The following is a 20,986-nucleotide window of genomic DNA, read 5'->3' on the forward strand; positions in this document are numbered from 1 at the left end:
GCAGCAACTCCCTTATTATCATCAAATCCTACAGTCGTGTGAGCGCTCTGACAGCGCGGGACCGTGTGCAGCAGGCCGACAGCCACCAGGTCTTTATATTGCAACGAGCTCCGCGCAGCCGCAGCCTCAAGCGGCCCGAGGGAGAAACCTCCTTGGACATTTGTACACCGGCGACTCATTCAGCATGTTTATCTCAGTAATGAGATCTCACCGGCAGGTTCATCCACTTGTTTTTGTGCTGCGGTAATGACCTCGTCGTTCCTGTATCAGTGAGTGAAAGCAGACCTCTGGAGTGTCTGTTAATCCCTTAAATACACTGCATTCTTCATTCTGGCCACAGCTGCTCCTGTCAGTTCCCAGCCTGCCTCCCCTCCCCGGGTTGTGTGGATGCTGCGTGCATTACATAACGAGGGGGCCCACATCAAAACAGCCACCTGTTCTGGCTGAGCGTACGCCCCTGTGGAACACTGAGGCCTTCCATGTCCCGGAGGCAGGATCAAAAACTTACCCCCTCATCTCTGCTTCGCGAAAACTCGAGCTTGGCGTGTCTGCGGAAATCAAAGCTGTGTGTCATCAGCTTAATCTTCCGGTACGTCGCACGTGGGCGAACGGTTCGAAGCGTCTCGTGTTCAAGAAGCAGATTTTACAGCGATGGAGGCACAGTCCAGCTACAACAGAACACTGACCTGCACGGTCCAGAAGTTACACCAAAACTTTTTCCCTCAGACTGTGTGGGGACCTTGAAGGGGAATTTGAAGTATATTTCAATTTAAAAACGTGGATAACGTGAGGAGGATTTCAGAGAGGAGTCACAGAGTTTCAGAGAATAAACGATATTTTTTCCTGGTGGGTGATCCCTTCGTAACTCCCTCTGCTTGAACTGCAATTTCTTTAAGAAAATCCTTTCAAGTTGCAAATGACTGCCGCTCTATTGAAAAATGTCTTTATCTGTGCAAATACAGAATTGGACCCTGCTGCAGTCTCACGGGAGCGACGTTAACTCCTCTCCGAGTCTTCAAAGTCACTGTGCTGTGCTGCTTTTATGACTGGCAGCAAAAGCTCTCAAACAATCAGATCTATTTAGTGCATGTGAACAGAAAATGCACACAAGTGTGGGTCAAAAAAGAGAGAAGAAGGACCAGCTTTATCTGCACCTTTGTAGGCGACCCAGCTTTATCTGTGTGATCTCTGCCGACGTTTAACCGTAATCAGTCACGGTTGATCAGTCGACTCAGTCGAGTCACGGCGCCAGCGAAGAGGAATAAGTGGATTTTTCCCGCCGACAGGACTCACTGGCCTTTAGTAAGTTATAATATCATGCATGCGCAGGTTGACAGGTGCTCTTTCAGTTTCCATTAGAGGTGACAACACAAGACCAGTTTTCCTGATGTCTCTTTTGGTTCTTGTGGACTGTAGAGTTCTGTGGTGCACATAATGACCAGTTGAGTAAGACATCAACCTTTCTGCCAGCGTTTGCATCAGTCCAACATGAAATCCACTGGAGAGATGGTTTTAGGTCTTACAATGACTCAGAAATGAACGTGTGTTCCACGCCGATGACAGCTGGGAGCCACTCATAAAATAATCTCACCACTCTGAAGGGTGACAACAAGTTGCCTCCCTACAGAACACATGCAACAGCTGGAGACTCTTTAGCGTTAGCATCCACGTCCACGAGGTTCCATCCACCACAGACAGCAAAAATCAAAAGCGGAAAATGCTAATTAAAGGAAAGTTTTGGGATGGGGGGTGGGGTTGGCAGCAAAGCGACTGAAGGAAACAGATAATTCACCAATCGCCGTAGAGAGGAGACGCACCGTTACCGTGGAGCTCAAACCAAAGCCATGTACTCACTCACTTTTAAACAGGCACATCTGGCTAAAGACTGCAGCTTCGTCTCCCACTGTGCACCATCCTTCTGTAAACCTTCTGTGAGCAGCACGAGATCCATGAAACAGTGACGTGAAGCGCTTGGCTGTATTTACTAAATCGTTTGCCAATTAGCAGATAACAGCGTTCGCATGAGTAAATATCACTAGTGTGCAAATAGTGTTGCTCCAATCATTGTTTGTGCCCTTTTCCAGTGGGCAAACTTTTATATCTTGGAGCTAAATCTGTGCACATTCCCTGCAGGTGAACAACGCTGGAGGTGTCACCCAGTCAGGTCTCACAACATTCGACTGTCTGACCAGTAATTGACTCAGGATTGAATCTGTCACACTCGAGGTGTTTCACAACAGATCGCATCCCCGGATTATTATCGCCCCACAGACAGTCATCATTGCGTCGGATCACCAGTAGCGCAGCAGCCGACGCTCAGGGGACTCACGTGCTGCTGGATCACTGTTAGACCGCATGCAGCCAGCACATGATTGCAGGATGCTGTTGCGTTGTCCTCTGTACCAGCAAATATCTAAATACTGGAGAAAGGCAATAAGGGTAAGAGTAGATTAGCACTTTATTAAGAAAAGTGGACAGCGAGTTGTTTTTTGAGGGGTTCTAGGATGTGTAGGAACAAGAGAAGCGTTGACATTCACGTTTTCAACAAAATTATGAAGTCTTGGCGCTTGTCTCCTTTAAAATAAATGTCACTCGTCACAACGTTGCCCGTGACAGAAATCGCCCGACACCTGGAGCCGTTGACTGTCACCTCCTGAGTGCTCCGTCTGCCATCTGGGAGAGCTTCACATTATCAAAGGGCATATACACAAAGAGTGGGAACATCATAACTTAGGTGGTGTGTAGCAGAAGTAGCCAGCAGCTTTTCTTGTTTAATTGACTGGATTTAACGCAATCACATACATTATTGGAGCTGTGGAGGAAAAGGTCTGTGTATACTGTCTAATCAGTGCAGCTGCAGAGGCAAATCTGTGGTTTCAGTAGCAAAAATAAAGTCTAAAATCGTCCTTTCATTTTAAAATAACATTAATCGTGAGATGCTATTAGCACTGAATTACCCGACAGAGCATTGCGCTACAAAAAAAAAAAAACCAAAAGAAAGTGAAAGAATCTGTAGGATTCTAGTCCATGGTTGAGGTCAAGGAGGGTAGAAAGCGTTGTCAAAGCAGACACACCTGCCAGGAATGTCAAAGTCATGCGGCTGCTCTGTGCTGGGGCTCTGGGTCAAGAGCTCCACATCTTCATCTGAGGTAGAGGGATGAGTGAGGATGATCCGCGGGATCTGTCACATAATTGAATGAGAAGGACGGGAGGATCAGGGATGGGGGACCAGAACATTATGTAAAACAGAACATGGCCTTCCAACAAAAAGGAAGCTGCCCATAAATAGGTGCATTTCTCCAGCATTTTCGTTGTCCGATAGTACCAGAGGGGTGGTTACTTACCCCCATTGTGTGTTTCCCGTCTTGCAAAGAGTCTTTTTTCAGTTTAGACGAGATCTGATTCATCTCATTTTTCCGTCCAGGCTGAGAAACAAAGAGAAGACAGACGAAAAAGTGTGAAAAGTGTACGTGACCCATCGTGGCAGAACAGTTATTTCAGGAAACCACTCACAACGTCGTTGCCATTGCAGACAACCGCCTCAATGCTCTTGGACAAACACCCCTCTCGACCCTCCATCAATGCTGCTTTGGCCGTCTGGCCTTCCGGGTTTGACGGCTGTTGTCCTGTGGCGTCCCGCTCGTCCCAGGGACCAACGGAGAGGTTCACCTCTCGAGGTGGAAGCCTGTCTCTGAGGACTGTCATCCTGATGCAGCTTCCTGCATTCCTGAGGGCACCGACTGCCTCGTGGTGGGTCGCCCCCTGCATGTCCAGGCCGTTGACCTGGAAAGAGAGACGAGCGCACGGTCACGTCGGCCATTTGGCGCCGCTAAATTTACGGGGGCAGAGGTCGGAGGAGGGGGCGCTGCATATGTTCTCTGAAAACAGCAGTATTATATGTATGAATTGATTTTTCAGGGCAGCCTCAGCATGTTAATGTGTGCTTACAATGATTATTTTCTCCAAAAGCAGTAGCTGGGTCTAGAGGGGACGGGACCAGGAGCCAGAGTGTGTACTGACAGAATGTAATTTCACCTTGGGGGATTAATCAAGTATGCTGCTTCTTCTTCTTCTGTTTATTTATTTATTTAGGGAGCGCGGCAATATTCCTTGCTAGTCTTTTTACGCCCTCTATCGGTCACAAGGTGAACATCAGCTAAAGGAGACGAATACAGTATTGATTTTCACCCTGTAAAATAATGTCTGTAGACATATACAAATTTTCTTCACACAACAGGCTGCAGATTTGTCAGAAAATAATCCAGAATAAGATTACAAACATAAGAAAATTGATTCTGTGCCTACCTCCACCAATCTGTCACCTACATGGATCCCTGCCTTCTCTGAAGCCCCCCCTTTAATGACTCTGGAAATAAAAATCCCCTGAAAGGAGTTCAGTCCATTAGCAGGTTATAAAAGGACTCACAGAACAAAGAGTGCGTCCTGCAGCTTTTTCTTACCTCGTCGTGGTTTTTATAAGGCAGTGAGCCTTTTCCACCTGCAATGCTGAGTCCCAAACTGCCCCTCTGGGCAGACAATTTGATCTGTAACTAAGAGGGAAACATCTAGGTGATTTTAACATCATTCAAAGCTTGCGTGCAATTAAGCAGGGAGTTAATCCGGACTGAGACCGAAGAGGACTGAGCGTGCAGTTACTCGTAATGGCACTTGGGAGACGCACGACTCCTGAGGAAGGTTGTTCTCCGTTGCCGCAGGTTTTGCAGGCGGTCCAGTGATGGAGGAGATCCTGACGTTGCCAGAGTCTCTGTGCAGATTAGAGCCCATATTAAGAGCTCTGTGATGTTGAAACTTCCTGCCCTCGCCAGTCTCATCTCCCTTTTGTGGAAATCGACCAATCGAGCGCTGGCTCTCTGACAGCTGGCCTGCACCTTCCTGCTGATAAGAGATAATTTACTTGGTTTTCTCTTCCGTGGCGAGATTGGTGCGTCAGACGTCACGACCACAATCCCTGCAACAGGCGCGAGATCTTCTCAGTCTGTGTTTGTGAATGGCACCTAAAGACAACAAACCTTGAGCTGCTCAATTTCTCCTGCGTCCTTCTCAGCGCCGGAGTATCGAGCACACGAGTGGTTACTGGCCGGGAACAGCTGAGCTTGTGGACGCTCTTTGTTTGCCATCCAGCTGAAGTGAGGGATGACCCACTTTTGGTGGGATCTGTTAGTATGAGGGGTTCTACACTGCTGGGGATAGAAGACACCACCTGTTGCTGCAAATTCACATCACCGGCCCTTTATAAATCCCTAGTAAATGCTTGTTTTTGTACCAGATCTAATATTTTCAACTGTATCCCCGCATCACACAGGACATCACAGCCTTACTGGCCGAACTACATCCCACATCGGAGGTCAGCGCCTATAAAATAAAGGCACAAAAGAAAGTTCTTTTGAAGTAAAAGACACCTGAAACTCCAAACTGAAGGGACAACACCATAATAAGCACGCAGACAACAGGAGCGTCTTAGGGACAACAGCGACTGTCCTCGAGTGGACCAGCAGAGTCCCAACTCAAACCTCATTAAATATCTGTGGAGAGGCCTGAAAATGTCCCCATCCATCCTGACAGAGCCTGAGAGGATCTGCAGAGAAGAATGTCAGAATATCCCAAAATCCGGCAGCGAGACGCTTCAACTCCGCGTCGCACTTGTCAGTTCTTTTTCTAAAAAAATGCATTTGTCAAAACTGATTTTTACAGTGATTCTACAGTTTTTTTTAAACATAACACTGCAATATTGCGAACGTTCTCAGTCATCCAGGCTGAAGAGAATCCGGGCTTAAGAAAATCCAAGTGGACTGAAGCCTCTTGGGTAAGAGAGGAATCTCCTGGTGAAACTAAAGTGGGGAAACTAAAGGAAGTCCAGTTATTTTCCGAATAAGGCTTTAATATAAAGAATGTAACCCACTCGGCCTACACAGTCAATACAAACGGCCTCCAGGGCACCTTCTCAATACATAGTGCAGATACTAAAGCTACTCTGCTGCTGTCGGAGCCCTCTGGCCTATAGAAGATGAATAAAAGAATTTCCTGTCGCTCTTCATTTCAAGAACTCGTGAGTCGCATCACACGTGAGCTTCTGTTCAGAAAAACAGGTCGTCGGCTGCAAGAGTAAAACCATCTTGAAGTGTAGCTGTCAGATTCACTGGACTTTGGCATGCTGCACGTGCAGGGTCGGACGGGTCGGACGGGACACATGCACATTCATGCACTGCTGCACAGACAAAACAAGCGAAGGTAGGATCAGGAAAACAGGTTACCTGCTTTAGTGACAGCAGGTCACTTTAGAGCGAGCACAAGTGTCCTTTAAATCAGACGTTTACCTTAACGATGGACTGAGCAGATTATTACAAACTCCTTGAGATTTTACAATGAATGTGAAACTTATTTAGTGTTGCACTTGTTTTATTGATCAGTGGTTAAAAAGTCATCAAACCTCAAGGCACACTGCCCAGTTGAGATCGGTTTTGTGCAGTTTGATCACAAAAAAAAGGAGATTTAAAACATTAAAAACACATGAACCAAATTCTCTGGTCCACATTTTCAATCACAGAATAATACAGTTTCATGTACCACATATGGAGATATGAGAAAACACTGAGAAGTGCATTAAAGTGGAACTTTGAACTGCCTTTTCTCACCCCCACCCAGTTATACAGTACTCTTAAAAATTGTCAGAACATGCAGCTATTTTTGGCATCTAATTGAGAAGTATTTGCAAAGCAATGGAGCAGGGGACATTTCCATAACACATAATTACACTGCAGATGAGTAATGGTAAAATATGTGTACCACATAAAAATCCAAATGTAATGAATTTAATCTATTGTTTTGGGGTTTTTTGGGTTTTTACACTGATCAGAGACATGCACTCGCAGTGACCATTATATGGACTGAATAAGACATTAGTGTTGGTTTGTTCGAAGTTTTATTTTAAAAAAAATAGTACCCAGAAAAAAAAGATTAAAATCTGTGACTGATTAAGGAATTTGCTATACATTTGTATTTACATCTGAGCTGCCAAAAATATATAAAAGTATCAATATTCACAAAAGACTATACAATAATCTTTAATCAGTAGATCAAAAAAAATCCTGCTTTTCCGTTTACCCAAAATGTAGAAACAGGTATTTACCCAGTGTTTCAAATATAGATATAGAACAAAGATATAGTACATTTGTGAAGGATTTACCGTATTGTAAAGATTTAAAATAGTGCAACTACCTAATTTATAGTTTTTAAAAAGAGGCATTTAAAAGGTAAAATATCTTTAAAATATAATTTAATCTGTGCAGATTATTGCGTGGACATTAATTAAAAGGAGAAAGGCACAGCAGCCCAAACTGACTGACTTCAACACACTTTACAAAAGGCTGGAGATGAAGGAAGCTGACGGGAATCCCAGAGTATAAAAAAGGAGGGGTCGGCCACACCGGGGGGGGGGGGTCGTAGGTGAACCAAAAGGAGGAGGGAACAGCAAGGTTTGTGCGGGACAACATCGAAAGATACAGGAGGTGAAAACGTGGGAGGTAAGAAGGTCACACAGATGTGGTCACTCTGTCTGCAGTGTTATTGACCTCGTTTTTGTTGGAGTCCAGGCTTTTGGCGGCGTTCAGGTCGTTACGGAGGTTCTCGGCGGCTTTCTTCATGGTTTTCAGCTCACCGGGGTGAGGAGTGGCCCTTCGAAGGAGAGTCCCCTGTGTGAGGGATAAACAGATTCGCCACCATTGTAACCATGGGAGCTCCAGACAGCAGACAAGAACTTTATCGACGTTTCCTCCACATGGAGTTTTATGAAAATTCAAGTCACCTTCTCATCGTCCTCATCGTAATCGTCATCCAGGAAATGAATGGCACTGTGTCTGTTCACTGCTTTGCTGTCCCACGGGTCATCCGCCGTGTCGTTCACCAGGCTCTCCACGGCGCCGCAGCGAGCGAGACTTTCAGAGACTGTACATGTTGGACGATAAAAAGACAGCACGGGTTTGTTACCGCAGAATGTTGTCAGCTGAATGATGTCAAGACGGAGGCGCTGTGATTGTTGTCCCGCCATCCGTCACTCAAGATATTCCAACTGTCCCACAACTCATAGCCTGAATCTGCCAGATCGCAGTTCAAATCCCGGCTTAGTCGCAAGCTTACAGCTATTAAATCCCCCCCGCCTTCATCCCGACTGACGTCTTCATTTTCCCCCGGACAAAGACGGCACATCAGAAAGCTTAGGAGTAGAGGCCGCACAAAAAAGAAACTGGATTCTTTTCAAATGCACATCGTTACCCAGTGCGCCGCTCAAACCTGAGCAATGACTCACTAAATCGGCGCTGGTTTAGGTGCAAGGCTGTGCTAAGCAGCAAAGAAAACACTGCAGCAAACTGCAGTATCAGGCAGAGATAGAGGCTGCCCGCAGCTGCATCATTACACCCAGTGGGTGAGCTTTTAATGGCAGCCGGCCAGCCGCTACTAAGCCTCTTTAGCGGTCCAATCCACGGCATTTCTGCAAAACATAACCAAGGAGAGCCTCAAGGGACAGATCTGATCCCTCACAGGCTCTGTGATCTCTTACATGGTAATTGACAGATACTGCAGGAAAGGATCAGGGGAACAGAACGCCGTGTGTTTTCTCAAGCAGATCATGTGGTAAATTCATCAAAAACCACAGGACATCAAGTAGGAAGGGAAGAGGCGAGCGCCGACGTCCGCCTGGAGACGATTCACCCTCGATTCAGAGGAACCAATACTACAAAAGCTTATCAGATGACAGTCTGCAGATCTGCCTCTTCCACATTACCGTTGGTGTCATCGCTGGGTTGTTGAGGCAGCAGCACACAGGTCAGCACCTTCTCGCCCGTCTCGTGATCCACGTCGGTCTGAAAAGTGAGCAGAGGCTGCGACTGGTTTACCGACAGCCACAAGGCCTTGAGGCGTAGAGTGATGAGGGAGATGGGCAGGTTTGGCAGCCTGAAAAGGAAAAATTTAAAAAAAAGTGAAACATTTTTAGACAAGTTGGTTGAGAAAGATGGTCTTTAGTAAGACAACATCTGTGCAGACCAAATCAAGTACCGGCAGGAAAATACAGGCAAAATGAGTACGTAAGTAACTGTGTGGAAAGCTGGATGACATTTGGGAGTAAATGAATGCTGTTCACTCCCTTTAGATAGTAATAAGTGAACACAGGGTGACAAACCTATTTCCTGAGACATCAAGGACATGTAGTTCTGTGGCCTGTGACAGCTCTGAAGGAATCCTCATCAGCCTGTTCTCTCGCACGCAGAACACATTTAGAGCCTGGCAGCCACCGATCTAGATAAGACAGGAGTCGGCACCGTTAGGCCGTGCGTGCATAATACGCACAAGTGCAGGAACACACATTTAGGATGTACACGGGACCAAAGAATCGGATTAAATCTGCCGTGAACGATCAGTTTGTCACAGAACTGTAGATGGCAGAGCAGTTACAAATAATCAATAGGGTGTGACAGCAGGAACTAAAATGAGGAACAATTAGTCCTCGTTGCAGAGAACTTAGAAAGACAGACAGATGGGTCATTTAGACAGTTTTTTTCTCCATTAATCTGATAATCTGAGACATGAGTGGGATACTGTTACAGGGACCAGTCATGCTGAAAAGTTAAGCTCATTATTCACACTAATGTGAGGCGATTGCTGCGTCACAAATGGGAAGTCAATTTTCAGTAAACACTCAAAATCAGGAAATTGAATTCACCTTTTACAGCTGCAGGCCTGCAAATGGAAAACTAAATCCACAAAAGGAAGTGTGACGCGCAGCAGCAGAATCACGAGGGCAAGATGGAGTCGTTCATGAACGCGCAATCCAACGCATCGGCTGCGCTGGTGTCAGGGGTGTCGCGCCACGGCAACGTGAGCGACACCATCGCCATAAATTCACCACAGGTCATTTTCTTCTCAACAGGCAGCTCTTGCATCACTCAGACAGAGGCGCATTGTGCACAGGCTGAAGGAGCCTTTCAGATGAAGCTTTAAAGAAGGCGTGCGTGCTTTCATTTAGCCAGACAAAAGGTTAGAAAAGCACAATACACAATCAGGACCATCCAGGCAGAAAATGGAGGAGCAAAATGTTGAACGTGAGACCCATAAAGGAGGAGTATCGTTGATCTAAATGAGAATTTAGGGACGGGTTGGCACAGCGAGCGGCCGTTTGTGAGCTCTGTTAGATCTGACCTTTTAACAAATGACACTGCTCACCTCCTTAGGTAACGACGTCAGCTGATTCCTGTCACAGTTGAAATTGGAAAGCCGCTTCAACTTTCCAATACTCCGGGGCAAGCTCTGGAGCAACAAACGGATGAGAACGCGAGTTATGGAAGACACGAGCGCTGTTCTGGTTTGAGTATTCGTACTGGTCCGAGTGGTTTAACCAGCCTTCAGTCTATACTGGGACCAAAGGTCCACCTGATTCTTTTTGCATTCCTACATCAATCAATCAGAGATAAATGGGTTTGATACGTCAATAACAATTAGCATTGAAGCTACTGAATAAGGAGCTAATAATAAGACCAAATTTGCCATATTTACAAACTTGTCTTGCTTTTTTTTTTTAAATACAATATTTAACTGACCTGTATCCTGTTTTCTGTGAGGACAAGCTCAGTGAGGCTTTCACAGTTGCCAATGCTCTCTGGAAGATATGTTAGCCGATTCTGGTCTGCTTTCAATATGGAGAGCTTTTTGAGTTTTCCTGCAGTTGGTATAAAATAAAATAAAAAGGTGAAGGTGAATACATCAAAGGGGTCATTACTCACTCACGGAAAGGGTGTGTGAAACAGTTGCAATATCAATATAATCTAAAATCAAAGCAGTTGAGATGAGAGCGAATGCAAATGATTACCGATGCTTTCTGGTAGAGCATCAATGAGGTTCTGAGAAACCAGCAAGTCTGCGAGGGACAGCAGGCCACCTAATTCCTCTGGAAGTCTCTGAATTTTGTTTTCTGATACATCCACACACAACAGACTTTTCATGCTGCCCATCTCCTAAAGTTCAGAACAAGCAAACATGTTTCAGTAATTAAAAGTCAATGAATTCAAGCTTTTTTTTTTTAATAACTGGAAATATAGTGAAAGCTGGATTTTGATCAGAAATCTTAATGAAACAAAAAGAAGGAAACTGCATAGCTGACTTACTGCTGGTATTTCATTCAACTGGTTTCCATCCAGCCACAAGTCTTTTAAGCCGACTAGATGACCTATTGAATCCGGCTGTGTTGGGGGATAAAATGGAAAGAGAGGAGACACAGACGAGTTTTTATGATCCAGTATGTTTACAATGGCATTTTCAACCTGTTTTTGGCAGCAGACACAGGAACAAAGGCCAGTTTTGTGGGGCATTTTAACATTTTTGTATTGCATGTCTCCCTGTTAACCTTGCTCGATCTGTCAGTGAATCGTGGAACGTTTGAAAGGTCTTAAAACTTAAAACCAAAGCTCAAAGCAGATGTTTCTCCTCCAGCTGTGTGATAAGAGGTGAAAGCTGCTCTCGGGGGGATCTCAAATTACAACTCAAGAACTAGAAAACAAGAGGTTTTCGTTCCCCAAATACCAAAGAGAAAAGCCATCTCACCAAACTGTAGAGTTCGTTATTTCCTAGGTCAAGTTCTTCGAGTCTGTGGAGCATCGACAGCGACCTGCAGATGAGCGATTCAAGGTCAACAACCCTGTGATCTCCAGCAGTACACCGTACGTCTCTCAGCCAGTAAATACTTACTCTGGAAGGAATGTCAGCAGATTTTCTCTGAGTTCTAGTGATACCAAATTGGTAAGGCTGCAATGATATGTGAAAAGAACAGAGGGTTTTACTGGAACATGGGTGGAAAAACAGGGACTACGTGATGCTGACTGAAGTGTAGTGGGAGGCTTTTTACTGCAAAACATGTTGTTGGAATCATATCTGGGAGAAGGAAGTGCTTTAGAGGCGTGTCTGTCTTATCAATGCTGTAAAACTGCAGCAGTATAAACACTGCATACCTTAAAATGAAGAGCAAAATGGCAACTTTCAGGTCAAAGTACAGACATGTGTGTGTGTATATTAAGCTCTTTCAAGACAATATTTAGTGGATGCACCTTTCGTCGAGGCAGGTCTAAATCAAATTGAACAAACTCTGCATTTTCTTAAAGTAAATAATTAATGTGTGTCCTTAAATAACGGGTTTAACAGAGTTCAAGGGGATGATGAGATTTATGTGTATCCACCCTTGATTAAACGGTCTAATAAAAACTGCTCTTTCTTTCCAAGCCACAGTATATAACCTTGCGGAGGTTCAGCCAAAATACATGGAAATGGACGGGGTCCAAAACAATCCCGAAGGCACTTTTGATCTAAATTTTGTCTCGGACCCTCAATATTATCGATGCTTCAACTGAAATGAGAGAGATCAACTATGCTAAAGCGCCCTGTTACTGAGTCAAGTGTCTCAGGAGACCGGTTCTCCTCATCTAAAGAGATACGCCACTGACGTCACGCAGCCCACTCAAACACTGATCTGATCACTTCAATCGCCCCCCCCTTCCCTCGCCAGAACGATCAGGCCTCCAGTCACTGTATTATTTACCGGGCAGTATGCATGGTGCAGACTGTATGTACGCCACCACAACATGTTAAACTAACTGCTGCTGCGGTGGGAAACAACAGTGTGGGAGGATGCTGCCCATACAGGTACGTTTAAATGAAGGCTTAGAGCACAACAACGGACTGTTGCTCAAGACCAAGCGTGGATGATTTACAACAGAGCAGGTCATAAATCAGAAGAATGTTCGGGGTAGAGTTGGGGAAGCATGTGCTGCAGCGCCACACACCCCCGCCCCCGATGATGGGTTGTTAACAACTTCCAGAGCGGCAAACATTTCCACCGAGCAGAGGTATTCCAGCCCTAATCTGACTTTAAAATAAAATAAAATAAACCAATCAAAGCATTCTATGAAAGGAATACACGAGTCCACATGCAACGCCTCAGTGATGATCATCTACGTCTCCCACTCTGGTCCTGCAGGGGAAGCAGCACAGCAGCCGTCTGGACTAATTTTATCCCTTTAAGTCCACCTCTCTAGGGCTTGAACTCTGTTCCCTTAAATTCCAGCCTTCAACTAAAAACACCTTGTGGCGATTTGAAGTCTGAGCGGATCGTTGTGTTATTAAAACAAATTATAACCAAATGCAACAAGAGTGAACTGGATGTTAAAGGAGACCTCATAAGAATAAGAATGTTGGCAGGCATGTCTTGTCACTATAATGGATTATGCACCATCAACAACAAGCCTTTTATGAGCAAAGACAAAGCAGCCAAGAAGGAAACAATGAGTGATGTGTCCGGGAAGCCGAACGTGGACGGCCTGTATTCCTCAATCCAGTCAGACGGGGAGACTTGAGATGAAATCATTAAGATCAGGGGGCCGTGAAAATTAAATTAAATTAAATGTGATGCCGTTCTAAGAAGTATTGAAGCATAAATGCACAACGGCCTCTTGGAGTAAAAGGCAAAAAGCCAAATTTGTGTGTTTACGTACTTTCCAATGTTCTCTGGAAGAACTTGTAATGAAATATCATTGATGGAAAGGCATGTTAGATTCCTGAGCTCAGGGAAGGTTTCTGGTAACCTGGAAGAAAAAAAAAAAAATCAATGCGTGAAAATCCATTAATGAAATAATCAAAGAACACTTCAGCCATCATCTAGTTAGTACCATAAATACAAAGTGTTCAAACATTCAACTCAAATCATCCGCACAAGTAAAAATGAAGTAATATTGGTTCAAACTAATAAATGTGCTTTTAGCAATATTACAAGACAGTTTATATTAAAGTAATCAATATAAGCAAGTTCAAGGCAAAAATATTGAGCCATAACCCAACCTTGTTAAGGGATTTCCACTGAAATCTGCTACCTGGAGGGCTGTGCAGTATGAAATACTCTCTGGAATTTCCATAATGTCTGCATGGAGGAAAAGATGTTATGAAAATGTCAGTTCTTTGCCACTGGTCTTTTACACAAGTTCTGACTTAAAAAACTTAATTATCACCACCACAACGGAAACCTCAGTGTGACCAGATTCAACTGGTTTCAAGCTTATTTGTCAGAACAAATTCACCAGTGTGCAAAAAATGTTTCTTGATTAAAAATTCAGTTCTTGGATCTGAGTATTTATTTACCATTTCGGGAGACGTCCAGTTCTACCAGCTGTACAAAGTTGGCTATTTCGGGTGGAAGCCTCTGGATCTCATTGTCACTCAGGCCAAGTTTTCTTAATTTCACCAGCTGGAAAAATTGCTGTGAAGTGAGAAGAAAAGAACAATCAGATACTCGGAACGCACTTCTCTGTGATAAAGAACATTTACTCTATGATTAGAAGTCAAGCATGACTGACTGGTTTACAGACTGTAAAACCAGAAACAGTCAGACGTCAACAGACCATTAATAAATGTTCTTCTATTTTCAAGTATTTTCCTTGATTTGTGCTCTTTAAAAATCATTACAACACCCAATAACAGGTGCAGATACTCCCCAAGTGTTGTGGTAAACCAGGGAGCTGATGTCCGGTTCGCCTCACGTTTGGTGTAAAACCTTCGACATTTCCTTTGAGGCCTTTATGTCCAGGCTGCCGATAGTTGTTTACCGACCACAAGCACTTATCTACTGCTGCTGGAGGAAAATTGATTTAGTATCGAGAGCATTCTTTTATATTTGCTCCCCAGCTCCTCTTGGTTCTGTGTGTGGTGTTAAAGTGGATGTAAATACACAGCTTGGTTATTTCTTCCTTATCCGTATAGAAAACTAAACAGAACAGAGGCAGGTCTGTAGGCGTCTATCAACCACAAAATAGTTTTTGCATGAATTGTGTTTTGTCTTTTGTGAATGGGATCAAAAGGAAACCGATCCCACGTCCGCCTGCTGCCGTTTACTTTGGCCTAGATGTAATATTTGGTCTGGACGTGGATGTGAAAAGACTTTACTGGCTGAAAATGTGCCGTTGATGATCTCAGTAGGGGCGGTGCAGATTATCTAACAATAACACCTGGATTTTCAGGTCTCTACAGAGATGCTTGATCAGGTTCAGGTCAGGGCTCCAGGTCCGGCTGTGAGCTCAGGGTCATTGTCTTGTTGGACGGTTAATGATTGACCAGTGAACATTTAAAAATGTTCTTATTTTGACAGAAGACGGCACGTGGGGAAAAGTGTCTGAAAACATCCGGAGTGCAGTGCATGTGTGCGTGCGCCTGCATGTATGTATGTGTGTGTGTATGTATGTGTGTGTGCGTGTGTGTGTAAAAACTGGTGATCATATTATGTCAGCTACAGCGGCAACGTGCCTAATAAGAGTCCAAAAGTCAAACCTCACCCCGTCTTAAGCCTGATTTAACTGGCCTAATGCCCTCACTTAAACAAACAAGCAAACAACCAAACCACCGCTTGGTTTTCTCCAACCCTAATTATCCTTTCACATTTTACTAATGTGCAACCGTGTCCGAGTGCCTCTGCTTGTTCAATGTTCTGATCACAAATACGTAGCTCCAAGGTGTGTCTCCAGATAATATCACCCAGGAAGTCCTGGCTAGAGCAGACTTGTTCCATATCGGGAGGCGAAGCTCAAGTGTCAGAGGGAAAAGGGCATTTTGCAAGTTTCAGTTCAGCTACATTTAAATTCTTGGAGAATTTGTGATTCTTTATTAACAGCACCTTCAAAAACAAACATATTTTTAAGGAATTATGAAAGCCAAATATTCTTAGGTGCTTATGTGCCATTTAAAATACCTTAGAAACAATGAGAATTGAAACAGGGGGGACGCACAATATATGCAATAAGCTTCGACTCTTCCGTGATCCGACAACAAAACCTGTTCTTCCTGTTACCATCTGTCAGTGCCACGCCCCAAACATGCACCCATGTCGAGAACACATTAACCAGTCCAGTGACTAAAAAGTCAATGTTTGAATGGTTAAGTTGAGCATGTTCGACCTGGATGTTTGTGAACAACTGTTGACACCCGCATTCAAGGCAATGAGCAGCTCCGCACCTCCGCATGAGCTGCAGCTTAAAAACCAGGCCTCACTAGATTAGGGGGCCTCAGATTGGCTCCATCGAGCGTGCCATTTTGTGTGTTTATCACATCCTTTGTGTGATTCTGACGGCAAAATAGCGACAGCCGCAGAAGATGATCACCTTTTCTCTGCATTTATGAAAGTGCAGCATGTCCAAAAGGACAAATGGTTCCTTTAGGCAAAGGTGGTGAGCTGCAGCATAAAGTATCTGGGTGTACCTTAAGGCAAAAAAGAACAATCAACAAGGACACATAAATAAGAAAGAGGCTCGTGCTGACACACACTCAGCAAATCAACCAACACAGAATTGGTCATCAAGGGTTTCTTAGTAAAACCACATCCGCCTGCTTTCCAACGTGCCTCGTCTTGTCCCCACTAAAGCGCACTTTCCTTTTCCTCCCGTCCTCCAGACCTGCGCAAGTCTTCATCTGTCTGCTCGTAAAGCGTCTGATCTGAAAACCATCTTCGCGTTGACGCTGCAGAATCAGGCGCGGGACCTAACTGGAACCCCCGCGCGGTGAGGGGCGTCTACGAGGACGGAGCGGGCGAGCGCCGGAGCGGGCTGATGGAGCGGTTCCCTCGCCGATGTAGTTACATGTCAGAGAGCACAGTCAACAGCGTCTCCCGCCGCCGCTCCTCCAGCCTCTTAATCACCCTTAGAACAGCAGAAGTTTGAACAGTTATGAAGAAGAAAAGTGCGTGTTGGGTTTCCTGACGGGGACTTCCACAAGACACGTCGCCATGAGACAAGAGCTGGTTGATCGAGTTTAATTAACGGCAGGGATAATTGTTCCTGGGAGGATTTTCTACAGCTCGCCATCTTCTTTGTGTGCCAGTATTTGTCACCTTTTCATGCTTTTGCAGCCGTTGACCAGCCCCGCGTAGCTAAAAGCATTCAGCCCACATGATGCGTCACCTCTGAATGGTTTCACTTCAGTTGTTGTTTGCTTCAACGTTTCTGATCAATGCCAACGCTGTGGCCCCCATTTACTGGTCTTACCCACTCAGCGATAGACTGTTGTCCATGTTCTCATGGTTGGTGTTCTGCTGTACATATTTTCTAGCATCAGCTTTCTCTCCATCTCTTTGCATTTGAAAGAGGAAAAAAAAAAAAACACCTTTTGGTTTTCAGAGTTCCACAATAGCACATTCTAGAAACGTTCTTTTCTGCAGCCGTGGTCACCGTGCCCCCCGTCACGGACACGTGAAGGCTGAGCGAAGGCTTTTGTGATAAGATATTTCCCCATGTTATGTTTATTGCTTCCTTATTCCTTCACCCTTTAATGATCTTTGTTAGTTCACCGTGCACTGTGGATTCATCAAATAGGACCAGGAAGTACTACATAGATGCACATTTATTTACTTCATTTGTGGGCTTCAATCAGAAATCCTTTTACGTCGAATCAACCATTAACGCAACAGTAAAGTGCAACAGTAGCCCTGCCCACCTTATCGATATGGTGTCATTTTTCTCTTTATCATAAAAATCCCTCTTTTTTTCAAACTCAGTGATTCTGAAAGGATTATAATCATTTGCAAACTGCCATTGTGGGGAAAAAGGACATTTTATTCCCCCAATCAAAGGCCGGAAATGTTTCTCGAGTCACCTAAACCCGATCGCATTAAATGTCCCCGACCGTGGGGAACGTGCTGCAGAACCACAGCGTATTTCCCTGACGCAGCAGTTCGAGGCTGCATGTCAGATACACTGAGTCAGGTTCTGCAAATGTAAGATTTCAAGCCTGAACATGAAGGAAAACAATTAATTCTGGCTCATTTTACCTTACAAATCCCTTACCTAGCATCACACTTAATCTGGGGCAAAAGGGTCACAAGGAAGATGTTCAATGTGTGTTGCTCCACGAAGATGGTAAAATTTCAACCAACTGCTTATTACTGCAACAATTCTCATGTCCTTTAACCGAAACCAGCATGATTTGCTATTAATCCTGATTACAGGTGCTGGCATTTATGACACAGACTCACATTGTGCAGCTTTTATCTATAGTTTTCCATTATTAGTCATGTTTTTGCCACCTTTTTTGCTCACACCTGTACTTCTGTGGTTGCTTTTGGACATCCGTCGGTCTGAGTGGAATGTCTACTGATCTCAGAGCGCTCATTGTTGCTTTCAAGGCGGTAGGAGTGTGGTTTTCAACCCCACTCTTGACGTCAAGTCAGCAGCTTCGCTCTAGCTTTTTTTATCTTATTTAAAGAAACACAAAACCACAACACGTACAGGGTAAGTATCAATTATAACCCAGACTCTCTTTAAAAACAATGTGCAGAGCTTCACTTTGCACTACAGAGCTGACGTTACACAGGTTGGACAGGAAATCCAGGTGAATTAAGTGTGTTCAAAAGGGGTTCGGGCTCGTACGTCTAAAAGTATTTGTTATATCTCATCAGCGATCAATAAAAAGGATTAAACGCAATTAGATACTCTTGCCATCCTCATGATAAATGAGTCTTATCATTTTCATTTCAACATAGTCTTTGATAAGAATTGCTTGTGTCACTTTCTGGTTGGTATCATTTTGTTTTGTTCAAGTAGGAACCTTCCTTCAGGCGTTGTTGTTGGGGGAACATCAATAAATAACACAAACAAACAAACCTTGTATGCTAAACAGATGCTAACATTATAGTTTTGTCTTTGGTCTGGTTTTGATATATTAACACTTGTGGACAATAATTAACAGCCACTGTGTTGCACAGTCAATATTCCCTCCTAATCAGCTCTCAATGCAGCAACCTGCGGCTTTAAGTGCAGGTGTCACCAATACAAGGTGGCGCTGGGGCTTTGAGAGTTGACCTTTGTGCGCGCACGTCCAATAATTGGCCGGATTTCCAGCGCACACAAGAAAGCAGCAAATAGGTCAGGGTCGGTTGACCTTCCCAGAGGTCCTGCCAACCGACCACATGCTGCCGCCTCGCACGAACCACACCTGACATATGGTGTTCTTGTTTTGTCAGGTGACGCGCCATACTGTGCTGACCGCCACCGGAGCAGACCGGGGCAGACACCTGTCTCGTCTAATTGGACAAAACGTCCCATTTTTGGCGCCACGTATAACTAAAACCCTGCGATTGTGCCTGCGCGCCTGCTCGCGGCGTCTTGTTTTAGAGTCTTTCAGCAACTCTCGCATTTGTGACAGAATCTATATTTAGATGTAAAAGGGAAAAGCCAAAGAAGTTTGACATTGTGGCTTTTTTGTTTCAAGTAAATTTGGCCTTTGTGGCGATACTGGGGATTTATTTGGTTAAAACAGGCATTTGACTTTACACCTTTGCATCGCTAAAACACTCCACCGGCTGCTTTAGTCTGATTTCATTACATTTCTGGGATAAAACTACACTCGAAGGATACACTCGCGCTCCCTGACCCGATACCAGTCGCCCTCGTCGACTGACAAACACCGGAAAAGACTAAACAGGCACCAAACACCCGCCATCATCCAGCCCAGGTTCCTACCTGAAGAACGGCTGGAGTGAGTTTCACTCAGCTATTGTAATTATTTTAATGGATCTGGTTTCCGCTGATGTATCAGACACATTTTTACACTTGCACTCATAAAAAAAAATCGAAGTGATCCGTCCAAAACAACACTTCTGCGCGGTGAGTGTAAAGCTCGTATTACGACCAATCTCTGCCGCCTCGCTTGCGTCGATTTTTTTTTTTATCATCGTTTTACTGTTCATATACAATAATTCATTACCCTTCAGAGAAGCAAAGGTCTAAACATCACCATAGCTCAGGAGCTGTTCAGATCATCACAGGGACATTTGTAAATATTTCTCTGGTGGTTCTTTAAAAACGGGGTCCGGCTCGGAGGTTGCCGACAAAGGTCACAGGTGTCGCTGACCTCGGGGTGGAATCACCTGGCGGACAGGTTTAACCAGAGCGCACTATCACAACTGCAAGTGCGAAATGCTGGAGCAGGTGTAAATCAACCCCTGCGTGGTTAAAAACTTCGTATTGAAGTTCTTTTCCATGAACCTGTCGCTGAAGGTTAGGGGAAATTTCCACCTCCACGGAGGGGCCCGTCTTGCGTAATGCTTCTCCCCGGGTCTCAGCACGCTCTCACGGGATGTGTGAGCAGCTTAGTGAGCAGCTCCGTGTCACAAACATTTAAACCAGAGACATTTCGTGTTTCCCCCGAGGCTTCGGCTTACCTTGGGCAGGTCTCGCAGTTGGTTGGCATCGAGCAACAGTTCCTCCAAACTCCGCTCGTAGCGGTAAATCTCATCGGGCACATACAGCAGCGAGCAGTGGCGTTTATCGACCACCTCCACATGACGGTTGCACCGCCACAAGGGTATGCAGTGAAACATCACGGGGGAGGGTGCGGACGAAGCCCCTACGAACAGCGGGCAGCAGACGGATGCAACAGATTGCTACGACGGGACGGTCTCGGGCGGAACGAGCCGACGCGAACGCGGCCGCGGCTGCAACTCACGGCCGCCGAAGCTCCGAACGGAGGTGAGTGTCGGCGGTGCTCCCGGCTGCTATGTCGCCACAAACATGGAAAGTCTTCCCCCCGTATTTGTCCCACTTTGGGTGGTTAACCTGCGCCCCTGTTCTCCCCCACTGGTTCTTCCCGTCCGGCCGCTTTTAAACTCTCCCTTCAGCGCTGGAACGCCGGCTGCATCTTCCGTGTCGACGAGGGTGGCATTCTCCGCTATTCTGTTTTTTGCTCGGCTCGTCCCGGAGTTGATTTCCTCTCCCGTCCAGTTTCTGACCCGGAACATTCACTCCCTCATTCCATTCGACGTCACCGCTCCTGGCCGCTCCTCCCACCGGCCCCTCCTCTGGATGGTCCCGTCCCGCGGGCCGCCATCATGCGGCCGAAGGCGCAGGCGACAGCCCCCGGTGGGTGAGGAGGACCCCGGCGGACAGAGGGGAAACCG

At 45.3% G+C, this 20,986-nt stretch overlaps 1 protein-coding gene across 1 annotated transcript; it reads right to left on the reverse strand.

The window, feature by feature from the left end:
* Positions 1–2,440: 2,440 nt before the first annotated feature.
* lrrc1 (leucine rich repeat containing 1) lies at positions 2,441–20,971 on the reverse strand. The gene is made up of 21 exons (XM_057048319.1): positions 20,252–20,971; positions 14,191–14,308; positions 13,894–13,972; positions 13,551–13,640; positions 11,755–11,811; positions 11,611–11,674; positions 11,175–11,249; positions 10,880–11,024; positions 10,611–10,729; positions 10,237–10,320; positions 9,197–9,312; positions 8,801–8,970; positions 7,823–7,962; positions 7,555–7,709; positions 5,031–5,175; positions 4,657–4,911; positions 4,461–4,550; positions 4,306–4,383; positions 3,514–3,783; positions 3,345–3,425; positions 2,441–3,181 (listed from the first exon to the last, which is right to left on the reverse strand). The coding sequence occupies exons 1-21, from the start codon at positions 20,408–20,410 to the stop codon at positions 3,038–3,040; spliced, it is 2,634 nt and encodes an 877-aa protein (XP_056904299.1). The 5' UTR covers positions 20,411–20,971; the 3' UTR covers positions 2,441–3,037.
* Between the last annotated feature and the right edge of the window lie 15 nt (positions 20,972–20,986).

The sequence above is a fragment of the Takifugu flavidus genome, chromosome 11 (genome assembly GCF_003711565.1).
Source record: "Takifugu flavidus isolate HTHZ2018 chromosome 11, ASM371156v2, whole genome shotgun sequence".
Taxonomy (NCBI): Eukaryota; Metazoa; Chordata; class Actinopteri; order Tetraodontiformes; family Tetraodontidae; genus Takifugu; species Takifugu flavidus.